Source organism: Pezoporus flaviventris, unplaced genomic scaffold (genome assembly GCF_033815535.1).
Source record: "Pezoporus flaviventris isolate CSIRO_AGI_PZ_B2104156 unplaced genomic scaffold, CSIRO_AGI_Pfla_v1 ptg000044l, whole genome shotgun sequence".
NCBI classification, from domain to species: domain Eukaryota; kingdom Metazoa; phylum Chordata; class Aves; order Psittaciformes; family Psittacidae; genus Pezoporus; species Pezoporus flaviventris.
In genome coordinates this window covers 1,901,555-1,923,130 of record NW_026892592.1, presented here as the reverse complement: position 1 = coordinate 1,923,130, position 21,576 = coordinate 1,901,555, and the positions used below count along the sequence as shown (strand labels likewise).

Below are 21,576 nucleotides of genomic sequence, written 5' to 3'. Positions count from 1 at the left end.
ATACCCAGCAATTCCCTATTTAGCCACGAAGGTCTCCTGGCCCTCTTCCTTGACTTCCTATGTGTCGGTATGTTCTGATCTTGAGCTCAGAAAAGCAATCATTGAATTCCAACCAACTATCTTGTGCCCCTGTCGTGGTTTAAACCCAGTCAGGTAACTTGTTCACTCACTCCCAGTGAGTGGTGCCGAGCTGACAACAATCAAGGTCCGTGTCCGTCTCTCCCCCCCCCCCGCACCGGGGCTCTCCCCTTCCCCGCTCCCGGAGGAACGGGGAGGAGGATCGAGGGAGTGCAACTCCTACGGGTTGAGACAAGAACAGTCCAGCAACAAATCACCACCGCTACTATCAGCTAAAACAATGATAAGGGAAAATAACAAGAGAAGAGAATACGATACCACCGGCCAAGAAAGCGAGTTCCACCCGGAAGCCCCTGTCCTTCCGGGTAACTCCCAGTTACCCCCCACCCCGGGCATGACATGCTGTGGTATGGAATACCTCCCCGGCTAGCCCGGGTCAGGAGCCCCGTCTCTGCTTCCTCACAGCCTCCCCTCCTCCCTGGCAGAGCATGAGCCTCACAGAGTCCTTGGTCAGGGTAAACATCACTTAGCAACAACCGAAAACATCGGCTTCACCAACACTGTTCTCAAACTAGAGGTCAAAACACAGCACTGCACCAGTTAACACAAAGGAAAAAAACATGACTGCTACTGCTGAACCCAGGACAGCCCCTTTACCTTCAAACAGCCTTGCCCATGGGATTTCCCCTAGCAATTTCTTGAAAAGGCCAAAGTTTGCCCTGCTAAAGTCCAGGGTTGCAATTCTACTTGCTATTCTACTGGTCCGACCACACAAGATCCTGAATTCCACCATCTTGTGGTCGCTGCAACCAAGGCAGCCCTCAACCCTTACTGCTTGGACCAGACCCTCCTTGTTAGTGAGGGTGAGATCCAGCAGCGCTCCTCTCCTGGTTGGCTCATCCACCATTTGCAGGAGGAAGTTATCATCCATACACTGGAGGAACCTCCTGGACTGTGGCTGGGTTGCTGAGTGGTCCTTCCAGCAAACATCAGGGAAGTTAAAATCCCCCACGACGACCACGGCCTGTGACTGTGAGGCCGCTCTTAGCTGCCTGTAGAAGGCCTCGTCAACTTCCTCACCCTGATCTGGTGGCCTGTAACAGACACCCACAACAGTATCGCCCCTGCGAGCCTGCCCATTAATTCTCACCCACAGACTCTCAACTCGCTCGTCATCTGTCCCTGGACAGAACTCAGTGCATTGTAGCTGCTCTCGCACATAAAGAGCAACCCCACCACCCCTCCTGGCTGGCCTGTCTTTCCTGAAAAGGACATAGCCCTCCATGACTATATTCCAGTCATGTGAGCTGTCCCACCACGTCTCTGTAATTGCCACCAGATCATAATCTCCTGACTTAACACAGGTTTCCAACTCCTCCTGCTTATTTCCCATGCTGCGCGCATTGCTGTACAGACATTCCAGGGAGCGAGCTGAGCACACCGATTTCACCCTAGGATTATAGGAGGCCTCCCAGTCTTCATCAATTCTGGAGTGCTGCCCCACTGGGGCAAGCCCAGCTACAACCCCATCCCCCTTTTAATCTAGTTTAAAGCTCTCCAAATGAGCCCTGCTAATTCATGCCCCGGCATCCTTTTGCCTCTGTGAGATAAACCTTTCCCACTTGTCATTGTCCAGACTGGTGCCCTATAAAGCCAGCTGTTATCAAAGAATCCAAAGCCCTGCCTGTAGCACCAGTCTCGAAGCCAATCGTTTATGGACTGAATTTTCCCTGATCCGGGCTCCAGGCAAAATACACACTTCCCTAAGATGAGGGTCAACTCTGCATATCGGGCCCTCTGTTCCTCTCAGGAGGGAATCACCTACTACAAAGACCCTTCTTTCTTTCTTATCAGAGGCAGTCTTGAGGTGCAAAGTCGACCGCCTTTTCCTATGTGGCCTCGTAGGCTGGCCTTGCCCCACATTTTCACCTACCTCTCCTTCAAGATCCAGGGCCTCAAACCTATTACGGAGGGACACCTGGGGAAGCAGGGCAGGAAGGGGGGAGGGTTTCCCACGACACTGAACTGGAACTCGCTTCCAACCCTCGGCGTCTTTTTGGTCCCCTACCTCTGCGCAACAGCTACAGGGCAGGGGGTGTCTCGGGTCATCCCCCTCTGTGTGAGAAGGCAGGGGGTCCTTCCCCTTTTGGGGGGTATCTCCCTGGAACCGCTCCAACTGGCACACTAGGGAGTTACTCCACCAGTCGATCTCCCTTTCACACTCCCTGATGGTCCTCAGCATCTCAACCTCCTCCTTAAGTTTTGCCACCAGGCTAAGCAGATCTTCTACCTGCTCACACCTCATGCAGGTGGAATGCTGTCCTCCCTCCCCCGGCAGCAGCAGGCTCTGGCACTCCCTGCATCCAGAGACCTGAACAGCCGCAGTTTGGGACGGGGTCTCTGTCTGAGTTGCTGCAGTCTTCTTACTGAAAGCTCTCTTTCTGGAGGTGAACATAATGGTCCGCAGTCGGACACCAGCAACAGGGTCAGCAACACGACCTGCTTGTTCCTCCCTGCGCCTGGTGGGCAGCGACACGTCGCTGCCCTCTCAGAGGCTCTTTCAAGGCAAGGGGCAGGGGGGTGGTCACTGTCACCGTGGGAACGCCCCCCGCCACTTCAGCCGCTCTCTCACAAGGGCTGCTGGGGCTTCGGGGATCGGGAGATGTCGGGAATCGCGATGCCTCTGTGCTATCCCCTCTGATTTTCCTAATCTCCGTTGACCCTCGCGGTCGCTGAAGCTTGCCGGCTGCGGCTCTAGCTAGGCTAGCTCCGATCAGCTGACTGAATGACTGCGCCCAGCGTGGCACAGACTTTCTGGAATGGGCTCAGTCAAAATGTTCTCAGAGCAGCATCCAGCAGAAAATATGCCTCAGAAGCAATTAAAGGTGCTGTTATTGGAATTGATTTGGGCACAACCACCTCCTGCGTGGCAGTTCTGGAAGGAAAGCAAGCGAAAGTGCTGGAAAACTCTGAAGGTGCCAGGACAACCCCTTCAGTTGTTGCATTCACAGGTGATGGCGAGCGCTTGGTTGGGATGCCAGCAAAGCGGCAGGCGGTAACTAACCCCCACAACACCTTCTACGCCACCAAGCGTCTCATCGGACGGCGCTATGATGACTCTGAAGTGAAGAATGATATTAAATATGTTCCATTTAAAATTGTCCGTGCCTCCAATGGTGATGCCTGGGTAGAGGCTCATGGGAAACTCTATTCTACAAGCCAGATTGGTGCCTTCGTACTAATGAAGATGAAGGAAACTGCAGAAAATTACCTGGGGCATGCAGCAAAGAACACTGTGATCACAGTCCCTGCTTACTTCAATGATTCTCAGAGACAGGCTACAAAAGATGCTGGGCAGATGGCTGGCTTGAATGTTTTGAGGGTGATTAATGAGCCAACAGCAGCTGCACTTGCCTATGGTTTGGACAAGTCTGAAGACAAAGTTACAGCAGTCTACGATTTGGGTGGTGGCACTTTCGATATCTCCATTTTGGAAATCCAGAAGGGAGTCTTCGAGGTGAAGTCCACCAATGGTGACACTTTCTTAGGTGGAGAAGATTTTGACCAGGCTTTGATCCAGTATATTGTTAAAGAGTTCAAGAGAGAGATGGGTGTTGACCTGACTAAAGACAACATGGCCCTTCAGAGGGTGAGGGAAGCATCGGAGAAAGCCAAGTGTGAGCTTTCATCATCTGTGCAGACTGACATCAACTTGCCATACCTTACTATGGATGACTCTGGACCAAAGCACTTGAACATGAAGCTGAGTCGCTCGCAGTTTGAGGGCATTGTAGCTGATCTGATCAAAAGGACGGCCAGAAAGCCATACAGGATGCTGAAGTCAGCAAGAGTGACATCGGTGAAGTCATCCTCGTTGGTGGCATGACCAGAATGCCAAAGGTGCAGCAGACTGTACAGGATCTGTTTGGCCGTGCTCCTAGCAAAGCTGTTAATCCTGATGAAGCTGTTGCTATTGGTGAAGCTATTCAAGGTGGTGTGTTAGCTGGTGATGTTACTGATGTGCTACTGCTGGATGTAACTCCCCTCTCCTTGGGGATTGAGACACTGGGAGGTGTCTTCACAAAGCTCATCAACAGGAATACTACCATACCAACAAAAAAAAAAGGTCTTAGAACCCATCCTCTCTCTTTCCCTCCTGTCTCCTGGCTGCTCACCTGAATTTTTCTCTGAAGTATGTGAAGCTACCTGGGATTTTTGGTCTGCTTGGTCCACCCGGCAAGATGATCGTTCAGCTGAGACAGTCCTCTCCAGAGTAGGCAGCCCTCTTCCACGAACTGCACCTTTCGTTCCGCGATCACGTTGGGGTCACCATTTGAGGGGATTTAAGGCACGGACTCCTATTGCAAGTTGAAGACCCTTTTACTTCAGATTACAAAGATTATATACATTTTACATTATGTCCACACGCTCAGAGCTACAATGTGATTGGTTAGTTGCTGCTGTACATGCACACAAGACGAGCTTTTAATTGGTTAGTCTGCCTTTTTCCTTTTGACCTTCTCCTCACTTCTCAGTTCCTACAGAGTTTTGCTGGAGTCTAGTTCCTCAAAGAACTAAAATTACAGAGAGTCTGTTGCAGAATGGCTCCAAGAGCAAGGCCATGGATCCTTAGAGGCCTTGTGCGAGCAAAGCAAGGTGTAGGCCTCACAGGTAACCTGATACCGGATGTGGGAGGAGAATGTGAAGGAAGCTGTGTAGAAGTAACCTATACTGTTGTGACTAGGAGGCGTGGCTAAACACCACGCGGATATAAGCGAAGTGCGCCACAAATAAAGTAGAAGTTTGCTTATCACCCATATTGGGTTGGCGTGTCTTGCTTCTCCTCGCCGCTAACAAGAGTCTTGCTCAAAGTTAGTTCCCCATAGAATTAAGGTTGCTCTGCATATTCTGACCAAGTTCAAACTCATCCTACAAGGGAAACTTTCAATTACTCTGTAATTCTCCTCAAGACAACTCAAAGTTGTTTACGGATGAAATAAGTTTAAATTTCCCAGGGAACTGAATGCAATGAACACATCCAGGATTTTAGATCACCATTTGTCCTGGGTTAAGCAGTAGCAGTCATTTTTCTCCTTTTTAATAGCTGGTGCAGTGCTGTGGTTTTGACTTTCAGCCTGGGAACAATGCTGGTAACACCAATGTTTTTAGTTGTTGCTCAGAAATATTTACTCCAATCAAGGACTTTGTGAGTCTCATGCTCTGCCAGGGAGGAGGGGAAGCCAGCAGGAAGCAGAGACAGGACACCTGAACCAAACTAGCCAAAAAGGTATTCCATACCACAGCACGTCATGCCCAGTAAATAAACTGGGGGCAGTTACCCAGAAGGACTAGATCACTGCTCGTGTCTGGCTGGGTATCGGTCGACGGGTGGCGAGTGGTTGTCTTCCCTTCCCTTGTTATTTCCTTTATCATTATTGTTATTGGTGGTAGCAGTAGTGGTTTTGTGTTATACCTTAGTTACTGGACTGTTCTTATGTCAACCCATGGGAGATAGATACATTCTTTTGATTCTCCTCCCCATCCCTCTGGGTGCAGGGGGAAGAAGGGGGAGGAGTGTGCGAGTGGCTGTGTGATTCTGGGTTGCCACCTGTGCTTAAACCACGACACCATTTTGTTTCCATCTCTGGGTATTGTTCCAGAATACTGTTTTCCCTACTTTTGATGTTTAATTGTTTCTCTAAATCTCTCAAGCAGCCTCCAGCTGTGTGCAATATCATTCAGGCATAACAGAAAAGTGACAATATTAGACTTTGTCCATGGCTTTTAGATCTCCTTGATATTGTGGGTGAGGACCATCAGCCTATTTATATCTTTGAAACAGAGAGCGGAACAGTGTTCATCCTTTTGCCTTTAAAAAAAAGCCAAATAGCAGTATTTTTATTATGCTGTTGATAGGTGCAAATTTGCTAATTGATTGCACAGGTCATAGATTAAGAATTGCTGATTTTCGAGCTGCAGCCAGGTTGGCATCAAAAGGAGCTGGTGCTGGGGAGTTTCAGGGGCAGTTGTTGGGAACTATTGCATTTATGGCACCGGAGGTAAGGAACCAGTTTTGGAAATTACTTCGAAAAGTTTGTTTGTACTCTTTAAGCTAATTCATACAGCCAAATAATAGAAATGTGGTTTAAATGTACTTGTTCTAAACTTTAGGAACTATTCCAACATGGTGATAATGACATTTCTTTCTTGCTGTCAAAGTTGTTCTAAGTAGCTTGTTGCAAGATACGTGATAAGTATTGCTATTAAAGATCAAATGACTGTTTGGTCAAAAGCTATCTATTGCAAGATAATTTGCCCCTTGATCAGGAATTTTACTTACTAGCTCTCTACAGCTGTATAAATCTCATGCCATAAGTGGATAATCTGAGCTTTGATCTGTCCAGGTTCTGAGATGTCAGCAATTTGGCAGGAGCTGTGATGTGTGGAGTGTTGGCTGCGTTGTTATAAAAATGGCTTGTGCTAAACCTCCCTGGAATGCAGAGAAACACTCCAATCATCTTGATCTGATATTTAAGGTGAGGTAATTTGTTTCTACAAATATGCTACAGAAGACACTGACTAATTTGATATACAGCAATGTGAATTTTAGAAAAGTATACAAGTGGTAGGGTTTGTTGCAATGGCTCTTCTTTATACTGGTGCTGTTAGTACAAAAATGACTATTGATGCCAACATAATTATACTTGCTCATTTAAACAAAAAAAAGGCTACCAACACAATATAATATGCAGAAAAAGCTCTGGTGTAAAATATAAATATGTAATGTAACAGGCTTAAAAAGATAATATTTAGGAATAGAGTTGATCTTGACTCCAGGCAAAAATTGGAGTTTGAGCTCTTTCCTTACAATCCTGTAAAAAAGAAAAAGATGTTTTTCTACCATATAATGGTTGTGTATGCATATTTCATAGTGGGGAATGTCCTTTCGTAAAAACCTGATGTTCCATGTTCTGATTTTGCTGAAAGATATTTACCATTATGCCATGCTATATATGAATATTATTCCTTCTGACCTTCTAGGTCATATATTTTGTCATTCATGTTTCTTACTAAAATCAATTAGGTATATTTAATTCTAAAAATATAATTGAACTGTAGGCATGAATAAAGAAAATACTGCCACAGTTGAAGAAAGTGATTAGCATGAGTGAAGAAAGTGTTTCCACAAAACAAAACTAGCACACCAGTATTCAAATATGTTCTAATTAATTACAAATCATATATGAGAGATGTAATTAACTTGGTTCTGTGCCTGTGAAACTGGTGGTGTCACCCTAGTGTTCTCAATCTTAGCTTGATCTAGAGAAGATCAAAATAAATTTGGTCAAGAGTGGTCTGCTTCTGTCTGAGAAAGATTGCCCTTTGGGGTGGCAGCAGAAATACAGTAAAGACAATGCAAGAGAGCATACCCAGCTTAACATATCATAACGTAACATCACTCAGCTTAATATATCTCAGTGTTTGCCTACACTATGCCAATTAACAGTGATGGCAAGTATTAGACTAAAGAATGCCCATGTCACATAAAAGCTTTTACGGCCTGCTTTGCAGATGGTTACTGCAGAATCTTGCCGCAAGAGGAAAATTTAGAAAACAGTACAAGGAGAGAGGCAGACTGTGAAAAGTAATAGAACATATGTTATTGAGGAAAGTAGCATAACGGGAGCTTAAGACCCTTTTTGTAAAATGGAAGCAGTAATTTAATTCTTAAACTCCATTAGGGAATATTCTAAGTGGATAAAAGCTCATAATTAGTCAGCTGAAAATTATTAGCTTGTTGAAGGCTTTTGGCCTTCACTGACTTCTAATTCTAAGAAAGTTACTTTCCCTTTGTTCAGATTGCTAGTGCAGCTACTGCTCCATCTATCCATTCACATTTCTCTCCTGGTTTGAGAGATGTGACTCTTTGGTGTTTAGAACCTCAACCTCAGCACAGACCCCCATCAAGGGAGCTGCTGAAACACCCAGTCTTCCATACTACGTGATAGCTACTTATGTGCAAGGCTGATATACCAAAGATGCTGCTACTGAAAGTATGATAACTATCTTGCAGTGCAGTTAGAGCACAGACACTTATATTATTCTGCTGGCCTTAATGATAGATACATCAAGAACATAAGACCAGTGGAGGCCCCTAAGTATATGAATGACAAATTGAGATCTTTACCTAAGCTCAGTATGCAACGTTTCACAACTTGTACAGAGACTTGTAAACTGTGCCTTTTCAAACATCTGTCTCTATGTGAACACAAAAGCATTTTTTCCTTAAATCTGCATAATTACTTATTTGGAGCACTTTTTAAGCAATATTAGCAGCTGAGGGGCTCGGGATCTATTTCAGTAAATGCCATGGTTTAAACCCAGTCAGCCATGCAGTTTCTACGCCCCCCCCCTTTCTTTTCTTCCCCCCCCCCCCACCGCTCCTGGAGGGAGGAGAATCAAAAGAATGTAACTCCCACAGGGTTGAGATAAAAACAGTCCAGTAACTAAAGTATAACACAAAGCACTACTGCTACCACCAACGATAATAACGAAATAACAAGGGAAGAGAATACAATACCACCCACCGAAATGAGCCTGACCCAGAAGAGAGCGAGTGCCCTTCCGGATCACTCCCAGTTACCTCCCCAGGCATGATGTGATGTGGTATGGAATACCTCTTTGGCTAGCTTGGGTCAGGTGTCCTGTCTGCTTCCTCCCAGCTTCCCCTCCTCCCTGGCAGAGCATGAGACTCACAAAGTCCTTGGTCAAACATTACTTAGCAACAACTAAAAACATCGGTGCTCTCTGTTCCCAGGATGAAAGTCAAAACACAGTGCTGCACCAGCTACTAAGAAGGAGAAAAATTGACTGCTACTGCTAAACCCAGGACAGTATACCAATCACTGTTCCATTTCACATCATGTAGATGTAAGCAGAGTTCTGCAGTTAGTCAGTTTTCAGCACTGGTTAAAAGGAAGTTCTGTATCTGTCTCTTAATTACACAAAGTTCTCAAGTACCAAATCCAAATATTGATGGATACTTTAAAAAAACATTTTGCCTTCCTTAAAGTAAGAGCAGGCAGTTGTGGTTCACTGCATTTACCACTGGTCATGTAATTACTTCTGAAATTAAAGTTTGTTTTGTCAGGTGATCTTTTAAAATAGTCTTTAGAAAAAGATGCCACTGTGTCATGGAACATCTTGCTGACAGGTTTTTAAAACAGATTTGCTGGAAATCTGGAATAAAATAAAAAACCATCTGATAGTATAGGCCATTTAAAAAATGCATAAAACAACTTTGTCTGAATTGTGCTAAACATTAAGCCTTCTTTTCATATAAAAATTTCTTCTAACAAATCACATAGAGACATTCCATGTCAAATGCCCCAAACTCAGCTCCTATTGAAATTTATGGGAGATTTATGGGAGACTTTGTCCTGTACTTCAGTGAGTGCTGGTGCCACCTATGAAAAAATCTCATTCTTTGTGTGAGAAAACTGAGGTTGCATCCTGTGCTGATAGAAGTTTTACCTGCTGTTTTCTTTCTGTTGTGCATCATTTATTTACTATAGCCATTAGTGATAATTTAATTTGAAAATGCTAAATATTACCATAAGGTATTTATTTTAACAAGAAACAAACTTGAAAAAACAAAGTTAAGTAAAATGTGAAGTAAAGCTTCACCTGTAGTGCAAAACTTGTGATTTTATCAGGTGTGTTTTTAAAATAATTTTAAAGGCAGTCTTTTAGATTCTGATGCATGTAATGTCAAAGGAAAATGGCAGCTTTTCTTTTGCCTTAAGGGGGGGTGTGTGTCTTTCTAAATCAAATAGTCATTGTGTTTAATCAATTTTGAGGAGAAAAAAGAAAACAAAAACGCTTCATGTTTTAACTCTTCAGAAGCCAGTTGAATTGTTGGACTGAGATAAATTGGTTATTTTCAGTGACTCAGGATAAACTAAATAAACTGTAGCACATTAAGAATGTACAATACAATTTGGAAGTAAAATATCTTTAAGTTTGCAGGGATGATAGTGCTCATACTAATTAAAGCAGTGTCATTAGTTGTGAATGTATTTGTTTTGGAATCTTTACATTCTTTTGTTTTGAAGGTTTGTTAGACTTTGAATAGTTAAAAAGATAATACCAAAATGTGAAGTTTGGTAGTTCTGTTTTGTACTTTATCACTTTAGAATTTCTTATTATAATAAGATTTTTTCCAAGTCTCTTATGTGCAGGCTTTAGAGGATTCCGTCTTGCCAATTCATGTACTGGAAGATCAGTTGTCAGATTTACACTGTTTCTGGCAGAAATGTAAACTGATGAAACTCAGTTAATCAGTATTTGTCGCTCCCCATGCCTACCACATTGCAAATTCAAACTGACTCTAGGTGTCCAAATGAATTCGAGTTTGTGCTTCCCTCAGCTTGCTGGTAATTGTGTTGCTTTTAAAATGTAGATGTGATGCAATATTCTTATTTTCTTTGGATCAAAGCTGGACTGAAAATTATATTGTGTAATTATTTTGTTTGTTTTCATAATATTTTGGTACTTAAGTTGTAAATAATGTCTACTGATGTTTCACTTCTACCAAAGTGCACTTTCACAATGAAATTATATTTGCTATGTGATGAATTCCTAAGATTTCCATGGCTTAAGAGCTAACTTCTATTAGTACCTTATTGTGCAAGCAAATTTGAAAAAAATATCTGGGTTAAGAAATTTGGCTTCAATTTATCCTTTATTATTTTAAATATATCAAGATGTTTTAATTAAGTTTTTACCCCGTTGAACCAATTTTCTATAGTATACTTGGTACCTATTTTGGAGGGTTTTCTTTGTAATAAAAAAAGGTTTTGAACAAATTTTGTCCTTTGCTTATTTTAATGTAAATGTGCTTAATGATGTGAAGAAAATATTTCTGATACGCTTCACTGTTGATACAATTTCACATGCAGCATTTGATATAGAAAGACTTCATTTCTAATATTGACACATGAATATCAGCTAATGTATGTATCTTAGGTATATCAATCAAGAATGCTTATATAAAGGGCAGCAATAAACACTAAATACCTTTAAAGTGATAATTAAAGGCAGGAACTGCTTTGTATCTAGGAACATCATTTTGCTTATGTCCTTAGATCTAACATTAAATGTCACATTACTACAGAAGTGTAAAAATTAAATGCCAAGTCAAGCGAGTTGATTTGGTTAGAACAGTTCTGGAGCCGCTGAGAGATATCTTGGAACTTAATTTGCTATTTTATGGTTTTTAGTGAATTGATTCTGTTGCTTCTGATATAATTAGTAAATATAAATCTTTCCTTATTTAGGCAATCTGAATATGTATTGCAAAACTAAAAACTTGTTTCAGTTGCTTGTGTTTCTCCATTTTTTTTTTTTCTTAATATTTTTAAAACAAGCTCTTGAATATTTAGATAATTGTCCTGGGTTCTCACAGGAAATCGGATACCGGATGTGGGAGGAGAATGTGAAGGAAGCTGTGTAGAACTAACCAATACTGCCCTGCAAGCGCAGACAAGACCAGAGAGCGCAGATAGGAGCAGACAGCAGCACATAGCACAGGCAGCAACAGAGAGCTAAGACTGCATCAGAGAGCGCAGACAGGAGTAGACTGTTACAGACAGCAGCAGAGAGCGCAGACAGCAGAAGAGGGCACAAACAGCAGCAGAGAGCAGAAAACTGCAGCAGACAGCAGCAGACAGGAGCATAGGGAGCAGACAGCAGGTGAAAGCAGCAGATACTGTAGGCAGCATCAGAGATAAGAGAGTTCAGGCAGCATCAGAGACCGCAGAAATCATCAGGTAGCACAGACAGCAACAGACAGCAGCAGACTTCAGCAGAGGCACACAGCAGCAGAGACTGCAGATATCAGCAGACATCAGCAGACTTCAGCAGAGGCACACAGCAGCAGAGATTTCAGACGTCAGCATACATCAGCATAGAGCGAAGGCAGCAGCAGCAAGCACAGACAAGACCAGAGAGTGCAGATAGGAGCAGACAGCAGCACATAGCACAGGCAGCAACAGAGAGCTAAGACTGCATCAGAGAGCGCAGACAGGAGTAGACTGTTACAGACAGCAGCAGAGAGCGCAGACAGCAGAAGAGGGCACAAACAGCAGCAGAGAGCAGACGACAGCAGCAGACTGCAGAAGACAGCAGCAGACTGGAGGGAGATTGCAGACAGAAGCAGACAGCAGCCATCAGTAGCAGACAGCAGCCATCAGCAGCAGACAGCAGCAGATAGCAGCATAGCGTGCATACAGCACCAGAGATAGGAGACAGCAGCATACAGCAGCCGACAACAGCAGAGGTAGCAGACAGCAGAATACAGGAGTCAATAGCAGCACGGAGCAGCAGACAACAGCAGAGAGTGCAGACAACAGCAGAGAGCGCAGACAACAGCAGAACAACAGTGCAGACTACAGCAAAGACCACTGGCAGAAGCAGAGAGCAGCTGACAGCAGCAGAGAGCGTAGACAGCAGCAGAGAGCACAGACAGCTGCAGGTGACATCAGACCACAGCAGATGGTAGCAGAGAGCAGCACAGAGCACAAAGAGCATTAGAGAGCGTGGACAGCATCAGAAAGCGTGGACAGCATCAGAGAGCACGGACAGCAGCAGAGAGCGCAGACAGCAGCAGAGAGCGCAGACAGCAGCAGAGAGCAGCAGACAGCAGCAGACATCAGCAGAGAGCACAAAGAGAAGAGAGTGCAGACAGCAGCAGGGAGCAGCAGACAGCAGCAGACATCAGCAGAGAGCACAAAGAGAAGAGAGTGCAGACAGCAGCAGAGAGCAGTAGTCAGCAGTAGACAGCAGCAGACAGAAAGCGCAGACAGCAGAAGAGAGCAGCAAACAGCAGCCGAGAGTACAGAGAGCAGCAGACAGCAGAAGACACCAGCCGACAGCAGCTGAAAGAAGCAGACAGCAGAGGCAACAGCAGAGTGGAGACAACAGTAGAAAGCAGAAGAGTGCAGACAATAGTAGAAAGCAGAAGAGTGCAGACAATAGCAGAAAGCAGCGGGCATCTGGAGACTTTTGCAGACATCAGCAGACATCAGCATAGAGCACAGACAGCAGAAGAGAAAGCAGGCAGGAACAGAGAGCAGCAAACAGCAGCAGAGAGCAGCTGACATCAGCAGAGAGCAGACAGCAGCTGACAGCAGCCCACATCAGCCAAGAGAAAACAGCAGCCGACAGCAGCCCACATCAGCCAAGAGAAGACAGCATCCGACAGCAGCCCACATCAGCCAAGAGAAGACAGCAGCCGACAGAAGCCCACATCACCCAAGAGAAGACAGCACCAGGGAGCGCAGACAGCACCAGGGAGTGCAGACAGCACCAGGGAGCGCAGACAGCAGAAGACAGCAGCAGAGGCAGCAGAGAGCACAGACTGCAGAAGAGAGCAAAGACAACAGCAGAAAACCTCAGAATGAAGACAACAGCAGAGAGCAGCAGACAGCTTTAGACATTTGCAGAGGGCAGGTGAAAGAAGCAGAGAGCAGAGGTGAAAGCACAGGCCCCCAGACAGCAGCAGATAGCAGATTACTGCAGAAGACAGCATCATACAGCAGCAGAGAAAGGAGGCAGCAGCAGAGTGCAGACAACAGAAGAAATCAGCAGACATTTGCAGACAACAGCAGAAAGCAGCAGAGAGCTGCAGACATTTGCAGGCATTGGCAGAGAGCGCAGACAGCAGCAAAAAGCAGCAAGCAGCAGCAAAAAGCAGCAGACAGCAGCAGAGAGAACAGATAGTAGGAGAGAGCACAGAGAGCACCAGAGAGAGCACACAGCAGAAGAAAGCAGCACACAGCAGCGGAGAGCGCAGACAGCAGCGGAGAGCGCAGACAGCAGCAGAGAGCACAGATCGCAGGATAGAGAACAGACAGCAGCACAAAGCAGCAGACAGCAGCAGAGAGCGTGGACAGCAGCAGAGAGCGCAGAGAGCAGCAGAGAGCAGCAGAGAGCAGCAGACAACAGTGGAAAGCAGCAGACAACAGTGGAAAGCAGCAGAGAGCAGATGACTGCAGCAGACAGCAGCACACAGCAGCAAAGAATTCAGGCATCAGCAGAGAGCAGCAATCAGCAGCAGACAGCAGCAGATAGTAGCATAGTGCATACAGCGCCAGAGATAGCAGACAGCATCATAGAGCAGCCGAAAGCAGCAAGTGGCAGAAGACAACAGCAGAGAAAGCAGACAACAGCAGGACAACAGCAGAACAACAGCTCAGACTCCAGCAGAGAGAGCCATCAGGAGCAGACCGCAGCTGACAGTAGGAGAGAGTGCAAACAGGAGCAGAGAGAGCAGACAGCAGCAGAAAGCAGCAGAGAGTGCAGATAGTCACAGAGATAGGAGACAGCATCACATAGCAGCCAAGTCCAGGAGACATTACAGAAAACAGCAGACAGCAGCCGACAACAGCCGAAAGCAGCAGAGAGCACAGCCACAGAGATAGCAGACAGCAGCATGCAGCAGCCACCTGCAGCAGAGATAGCAGAGAGCAGCATACAGCAGCCGACAGCAGCAAGGCGCAGCAGACAGCAGAAGAGAGCGCAGAAAACAGCAGACATCAGTAGACAGCAGCAGAAAGCGCAGACCGCAGCAGAGAGAGCAGAAAGCAGCAAAGAACTAAGACAGCAGGAAACAGCACAGATATCAGCAGGGAGTAGCAGAGAGCATAGGCAGTAGTAGAGAGCAGCAGAGTGCACAGAGATTGCAGACAGCAGAAGACAGAAGCAGACAGCAGCAGAGTGCAGACAAAAGCAGACAGCAGTAGACAGCAGCAAAGAGCACAGAGACAGCAGAAAGCACAGACAGCAGCAGAAAGCAGAGATCAGCAGAAAGAAGCAGAGAGCAGACGACTGCAGAAGGCCGCAGCACACAGCAGCAGAGAGCACAGAGAGCAACAGACAGCAGCACACTTCAGCAGATAGCAGACAGCGGTAGAAATCACAGACATCAGCAGACATCAGCAGAGTGCACAGAAAGCAGCAGACAGCATCAGAGATCTCAAACATCAGCAGTGTGGAAGACAGCAGCAGAGAGCGCCAGCAGGAGCAGACAGCAGCGGGGAGGGCAGACAGCAGAAGACAGCAGCAGAGAGTGTAGACAATAGCAGAGAGCTTAGAGAGCAGAAGAAAGTGCAGTCAGCAGCAGAGAGCAGCAGGAAGCATAGAACACAGACAACAGCAAATAGCAGTAGAGATAGACCAGCAGAAAGCGCAGATGAAATTGAATGGTACAATGGGCTGTTAATAACTACACTGAGAGCAATGGGTGGTGGGGCTTTCAAAACCTGGGTTACACACTTACCAAAAGCCACCTGGTTGGTCAACACCAGAGGATCTGTCCACAGGGCTGGCCCAGCCCAGTCAGAACTTTTACATACTGTAGAGGGGGATAAAGTTCCTGTAGTGCACATAAAGAATTTGCTGGGAAAGACAGTCTGGGTTATTCCTGCTCCAAGTAAAGGCAAACCTACTCCTGGGATTGCTTTTGCTCAGGGACTTGGGTATACGTGGTGGGTAATGCGGGAAGATGGGAAAGTCCGATATGTACCTCACAGGGATTTGATTTTTTGGGGAAAACAGCCAATGAACTCAAGTATATGTCTTTGCGTGCTATACAGCACATTTATAGCCCACCAACTAGATGTCTTCAGGTCACCAGCGACTGGCCCTGACATCCCTCCGACCATCATCCCAATAAAGAATGAAATTTGACAAAACCATCCAAGCTCAGCAGTCACAAGATGAGTTTGGCAATGTCATCAGCAGGCAACAATCCAACACTACACAATGTCTCTCCTGCCCTGAAAGACTTTTACAAGATATGGAGCCCGAAATCATTGACCAGATAAAATCAGCAGCTTTATAGGGATTGGTCCATGCACTAAGTAATGATATCTCTCTCTTTGTGTGTGTATGTGTATATATATATATATATAACACAAGCGTGATGGTACATTGAAAAATGTGGGATCTGAGCATGACTTGAATGATATGGAATAAGGGGTGGATACTGTCCTGGGTTCAGTAGTAGCAGTCATTTTTCTCCTTCTTAGTAGCTGGTGCAGCACTGCATTTTTGACTTTCACCCTGGGAACAACACTGATAACACCGATGTTTTTAGTTGTTGCTCAGTAATGTTTATTCTGGCCAAGGACTTTGTGAGTCTCATGCTCTGCCAGGGAGGAGGGGTAGCCGGGAGGAAGCAGAGACAGGACACCTGACCCAAACTAGCCAAAGAGGTATTCCATACCACAGCACGTCATGCCCACTATACAAAGTGAGGGCAGTTACCCGGAAAGGCTAGATTGCTGCTGGGGTCAGGCTGGGTATCAGTCAGCGGGTGGTGAGCGGTTGTATTCTCTTCCCTTGTTATTTCCCTTATCCTTCTTATTATTGGTGGTAGCAGTAGTGGTTTTGTGTTATACCTTAGTTACCGGACTGTTCTTATCTCAACCCGTGGGAGTTTCATTCTTTCGATTTTCCTCCCCATCCCTCCGGGAGTGGGAGGAGGAAGCAGGGGAGTAAGTGAGCAGCTGCGTGGTTCTGAGTCACCGGCTGGGCTTTAACCACGACAGTATGGTAGAACTGCTGCTCTCCTGTTAGGAGTTAACTGAAAATTATAAAAAGAATGTATATTTCTGTAGTTGGAAGAGATTTTTAGTAACTCTTACGGGTAAAACAGAGAAACTATTCTGAAATAAAACATTACATGATCTCATAAAAGTATATTGCCCTCACTTTCATGATGGAAGTTTTTTTTTTAACATTCACTCTTAAATCCATTAAAGGGACTTTCTCAATATTTTGAGGTGTGTAACGTCTATAAATGTGAAATGGCATCTGCAATTTAATTTGCACTTGAAATAGAGAGTTGGTTTTGTTTTTGTTTTTGTTTTTTTTTTAATAGAACTGGCTTGACAATTGTCTGGAAGCTGAGTAGAACAATGTATGAGGTAACTGAATGATTGCTCTGTTAAACTGGCTGTTGCTATTTTGTGCTTATGTAAAATGATTTTGAAGTTTCATGCATGTGCTTAAAGCACCATTGATTTGTGTAGAAATTGCTAACACACTTGGCACTGGTCTTTGCCAAATATCTTCAGGCAGTCTGGTCATGTTAGAATCTTCTCATTCTGATTATTTACATACTTTGTATATTATCGTGGTCATTAATCCAGTGCCTTTTGGGATCAGAGGTGGAGAAAGTGTTGTCTTATCTGTTGTTAAAAAAACATTTTTACAAAGAATTTTTGATTTATGAAAACTTTTGAGCACCTTACAGATTTAGAATATCCATAAATTAAAATTTTGAGTGTCTTGAAACATTGGAAAACAATGTGTTCTGTAGAAGTGTATTTCAATACTTCTGCAATAACTCTTATTCTGTAATACTCAGTATTGAGTGCTTCCACAAAATATTTGAATAGCCACCAAGATCAGAATGCTGTGGTGTTGTCAGAGATAATGTGCATGCGTTTTCTCTAGATATAGTTTGCCCATCTTGCTATGGCTTTATTATAGCATAAACAGATGATCCCACTAAGCTTTTCACAGTTGGGATAATCATATTTGAGCTGTTGAATCACAGAATTGTTAAGATTGGAAGGGACCTCTGGAGATCATCTAGTACATGCACACACACACACACACACCTGACAAGGCATGGCAATCTAGAGCAGGTTACACAGGAATGCCTCCAGGCAAGTTTTGAATGTCTCCAGAGAGGGATACTCCACACCCCCCCTGGGCAACCTGTCCCAGTACTTGGCCACCCTCAACATAGAGAAGTTCTTCCTCATGTAGAGGTGAAACTTCTGTTTTAGTTTATGGCCATTGCTCCTCGTCCTGTCACTGGGCACCACGGTCAGCCCCCAACCTCTACTGGTACTTGGAGTTCTTCCTTCCTAGGTATAGTACCCTACACTTGCCCTTGTTCAACCGCATGATGTTTCCCTCTGCCCAATTCTCTAGCCTATCAAGGCCCCACTGAATGGCAGCACAGCCTTCAGGTGCATCAGCCACTCCCACCAGCTTCATTTCATCAACAAACTTGCTGAGGCTACACTCTAGCCGTTCATCTAGGTCACAAGTTGAATAAGACTGGAGCCAGTATTGATCCAAGGGGAAAACCACTGACTGCAGGCCTCCAACTGGATTCTACTGATCACGACCCTCTGAGAGAAAAGGAGGCAAAGTAGAGAAAAGAAGGCAAAGGAGAGAAAAGGAAAAAAAAGGATGGAAAGGCAGAGAGAAGGAGGGAAAAGTAGAGAACAGGAGGCAAAGGAGAAAACAGGAGGCAAAGCAGGCAAAGCAGGCAAAGAAGGCAAAGGAGGCAAAGGAGGGAAAAAGAGAGAAAAGAAGACAAAGGAAGCAACGGAAAATAAGGAGCAAAAGGAGGAAAAAGAGAAAAGGAGGAAAAGGAGGGAAAGCAGAGAAAATGAGGCAAAGGAGAAAAAAGAAGGCAAAGAAGAGAAAAGGTGGTAAAAAGGGCAAAGGACGGGAAAAGAGGCAAAGGACGCAATGGAGAAAAAGGAGGCAAAGGAGGGAAAAGGAGGAAAAAAGAAAAGGAAAGGAAAAGAGGCAAAGGAGGCTAAGGAGAGAAAAGGAGGCAAAACAGAGAAAACAGAAAAAGTGGCAAAGTAGAGAAGAGGAGCGAAAAGGAGGCAAAGGAGAGAGATGTAGTCAAAACAGAGAAAAGGAGGCAAAGGAGAAGAAAAGACATGAAGGGAGAAATAAAAAGAGAAAAGGAGTCAAAGGAATGGAAAGGAGGTGAAGGAGGCAAAGTACACAAAGAAGGCAAAGTAGAGAAAAGCAGAGAAAAGGAGGCAAAGGAGGCAAAGGTGAGGAAAGAAGAAAAGGAGGCAAAGTAGAGAAAACAGGAAAGGAGGCAGAGAAAAGGAAAGAAAAGGAGGCAAAGTAGAGAAAAGGAGAGAAAAGGAGGCAAAGTAGAGAAAGGGAGAGAAAAGGAGGAAAAGGTGAGGAAAGAAGCAAAGAAGGCAAAGGAGGCAAAGGAGAGAAAAGGAACGAAAAGGAGAGAAAAGATTACAAACTAGGCAAAGGAGAGAAAAGATTACAAAGGAGGCAAAGGAGAGAAAAGGAGACACAGGTGGCAACAGAGAGAAACGGAAGTAAAGGAGGCAAAGTGGAGAAAAGGAGAGAAAATGAGGCAAAGGAGAGAAAAGGAGGCAAAGGTGGCAATGGTGAGAAACGGAAATAAAGGAGGCAAAGGAGAGAAAAGGAAAGAAAATGAGGGAAAATGAGGCAAAGGAGTCAAAGGAGGAAAAGGGGAGAAAAGTAGAGAAAATTAGAGAAAAGGAAGTAAAGGAGGCAAAGTAGGCAAAGGATGCAACAGAGGAAAAAAAGAGGAAAAGGAGAGAAAAAGAAAGAAAAGCACAGAAAATGAGACAACGGTGAGAAAAGTACAGAGAAGGAGGGAGAAGAAACGGAGGAAGGTTATAACGAAGGCAAAGGTGGCAAATCAGAGAAAAGGAGGCAAAGGAGAGAAAGGGAGAGAAAGAAGGAAAAGGAGGCAAAGGAGGCAAAGCAAAGGACAGAAAATGAAGCAAAGGTGAGAACAGGAAGCAAAGGAGAGAAAAGGAGGCAAAGGGGAGAAATGGAGAGAAAAGGAGAGAAAAAGAAAGAAAAGGAAAGAAAAAGAAAGAAAAGGATAGAAAAAGAGGCAGAGGAGAGAAAGAGATGCTAAGAAGGCTGAGGTAGCAAAGCAGGGAAAAGGAGAGAAAAATAGGCAAAGGGTAGAAAAGGAAGCAAAGGAGAGAACATGAAGCAAAGGAGAGGAAAGGAGGTTTCTTTTGCTGACTGTATATTTTCTGTGTATTAATAGACTAGTTGTGATTCTTTATTGTGTTGCGTTTCTCTCAACCCGGAATCCTCGAACTCTAGAACAACAAGGCAAAGGAGGCAAAGTAGAGACGAGGAGAGAAAAGGAGGCAAGGAAGAGAAAAGGAGAGAAAAGGAGGCAAAGCAGAGAAAAGGGGAGAAAGGAGAGAAAAAGAAGTCAACAGCAAACAAGAACAACAAGGCAAAAGAGGTAAAGTAGAGAAAAGGTGAGAAAATGAGGCAAAAGAGGGAAAAGGAGGCCAAGGAGGCAAAGGAGGCAATGTAGAGAGAAGGAGAGTAAAGGAGGCAAAGACGACAAAGCAGAGAAAATGAGAGAAAAGGAGAGAAAATGAGGCAAAGGATGGAACAGGAAGCACTGGTGAGAAAAGGACAGAAAAGGAGAGAAAAGGAGGCAAAGGGTGGAACGGGATGCACTGGTGAGAAAAGGAAGCAAAGGGGAGGAAAGGACGCAAAGGAGGAAAATAAGGGAAAGGAGGCAAAGGAGAGAAAAGGATCAAAAATGACTCAAAAGAGGGAGAAGGAGGCAATGGATGCAAAGTAGAGAAAAGGAGGCAAAGTACAGAGAGGGAGAGAAAAGGAGGAAAATGAGGCAAAGGAGGCAAAGAATAAAAAAGGAGAGAAAAGTAGGCATAGTAGGCAAAGAAGGCAAAGTAGAGAAATGGAAGCAAAGTAGAGAAAAGGAGGCAAAGTAGAGAAAAAGACAGAAAAGGAGGCAAAGGAGGCAAAGTAGAGAAAAAGTCAGAAAAGGAGGCAAAGGAGGCAAAAGAGAAAAGGAGGCAAAGGAGGAAAGTAGAGAAAAAGAGAAAATCATTCAAAGGAGACAAAGGAAGCAGAGGAGAGAAAAGGAGAGGAAAGGGGAGAAATGGAAGAAAAGAGAAAAAGGAGATAAAAGGAGAGAAAAGGATAGAAAAGGAGATAAAAGCAGAGAAAAAGAGAGAAAAGGAATGCTCCATCCCTGGCAGTGTTCAAGACCAGGTTGGACACAGCCTTAGGTGTCATGGCTTACTGTGAGGTTTCCCTGCCCATGGCAGGGGGGTTGGAAGTAGATGATCTTGAGGTGCTTTCCAACCCCGACTGTTCTATGATTCTATAAAGGAGATAAAAAGAAGTCAAAAGAGAGAAAAGGAGAGAAAAGGTGAAAAAGGAGAGTAAAGGGGAGAAAATGAAAGAAAAGATTCCAAAGGAGGCAGAGGAAAGAAAGGGAGGCAAAGGTGGCAACAGAGAGTAAAGGAGGCAAAGGAAACAAAGGAGAGAAAAGGAGCTAAGGAAGGCAAAGGAAGCAAAGGAGAGAAAAGGAGGTTAAGGAAGCAAAGGAGGAAAAGGAGAGGAAAGGACAAAAGGAGGCAAAGGAGGTAAAGGAGAGGAAAGGACACAAAGGAGGCTAAGGAGGCGAAGGAGAGGAAAGGAGCCAAAGGAGGGCAAAGAAGGCAAAGGAGAGGAAAGGAGCCAAAGGAGGGAAAAGAAGGCAAAGGAGAGGAAAGGAGCCAAAGGAGGCAAAGGATGGAAAGTAGGCAAAGGATTGAAAAAGGGGGCAAAGGAGCCAAAGGAAAGAGAAGTAAGAAAAAGGAGGGTCATTTACTTCTTCCAATAATCTTCATCACT

At 44.7% G+C, this 21,576-nt stretch overlaps 2 protein-coding genes across 2 annotated transcripts; both read left to right on the top strand.

Annotated features, from left to right (window-relative positions):
* Positions 1 to 2,863: 2,863 nt before the first annotated feature.
* LOC133276328 (stress-70 protein, mitochondrial-like) lies at positions 2,864 to 4,257 on the top strand. Its single transcript, XM_061467042.1, is given in 2 exon segments — positions 2,864 to 3,890; positions 3,893 to 4,257. Coding segments are annotated over 2 exon segments (1,392 nt in total).
* A 62-nt stretch (positions 4,258 to 4,319) lies between these two features.
* LOC133276327 (RNA-binding protein 25-like) lies at positions 4,320 to 20,846 on the top strand (the record flags this gene model as incomplete). The annotated part of the gene is made up of 3 exons (XM_061467040.1): positions 4,320 to 4,351; positions 20,278 to 20,365; positions 20,763 to 20,846. Coding segments are annotated over exons 1-3 (204 nt in total), but the record flags the coding sequence as incomplete, so codon positions are not given.
* Positions 20,847 to 21,576: the final 730 nt, after the last annotated feature.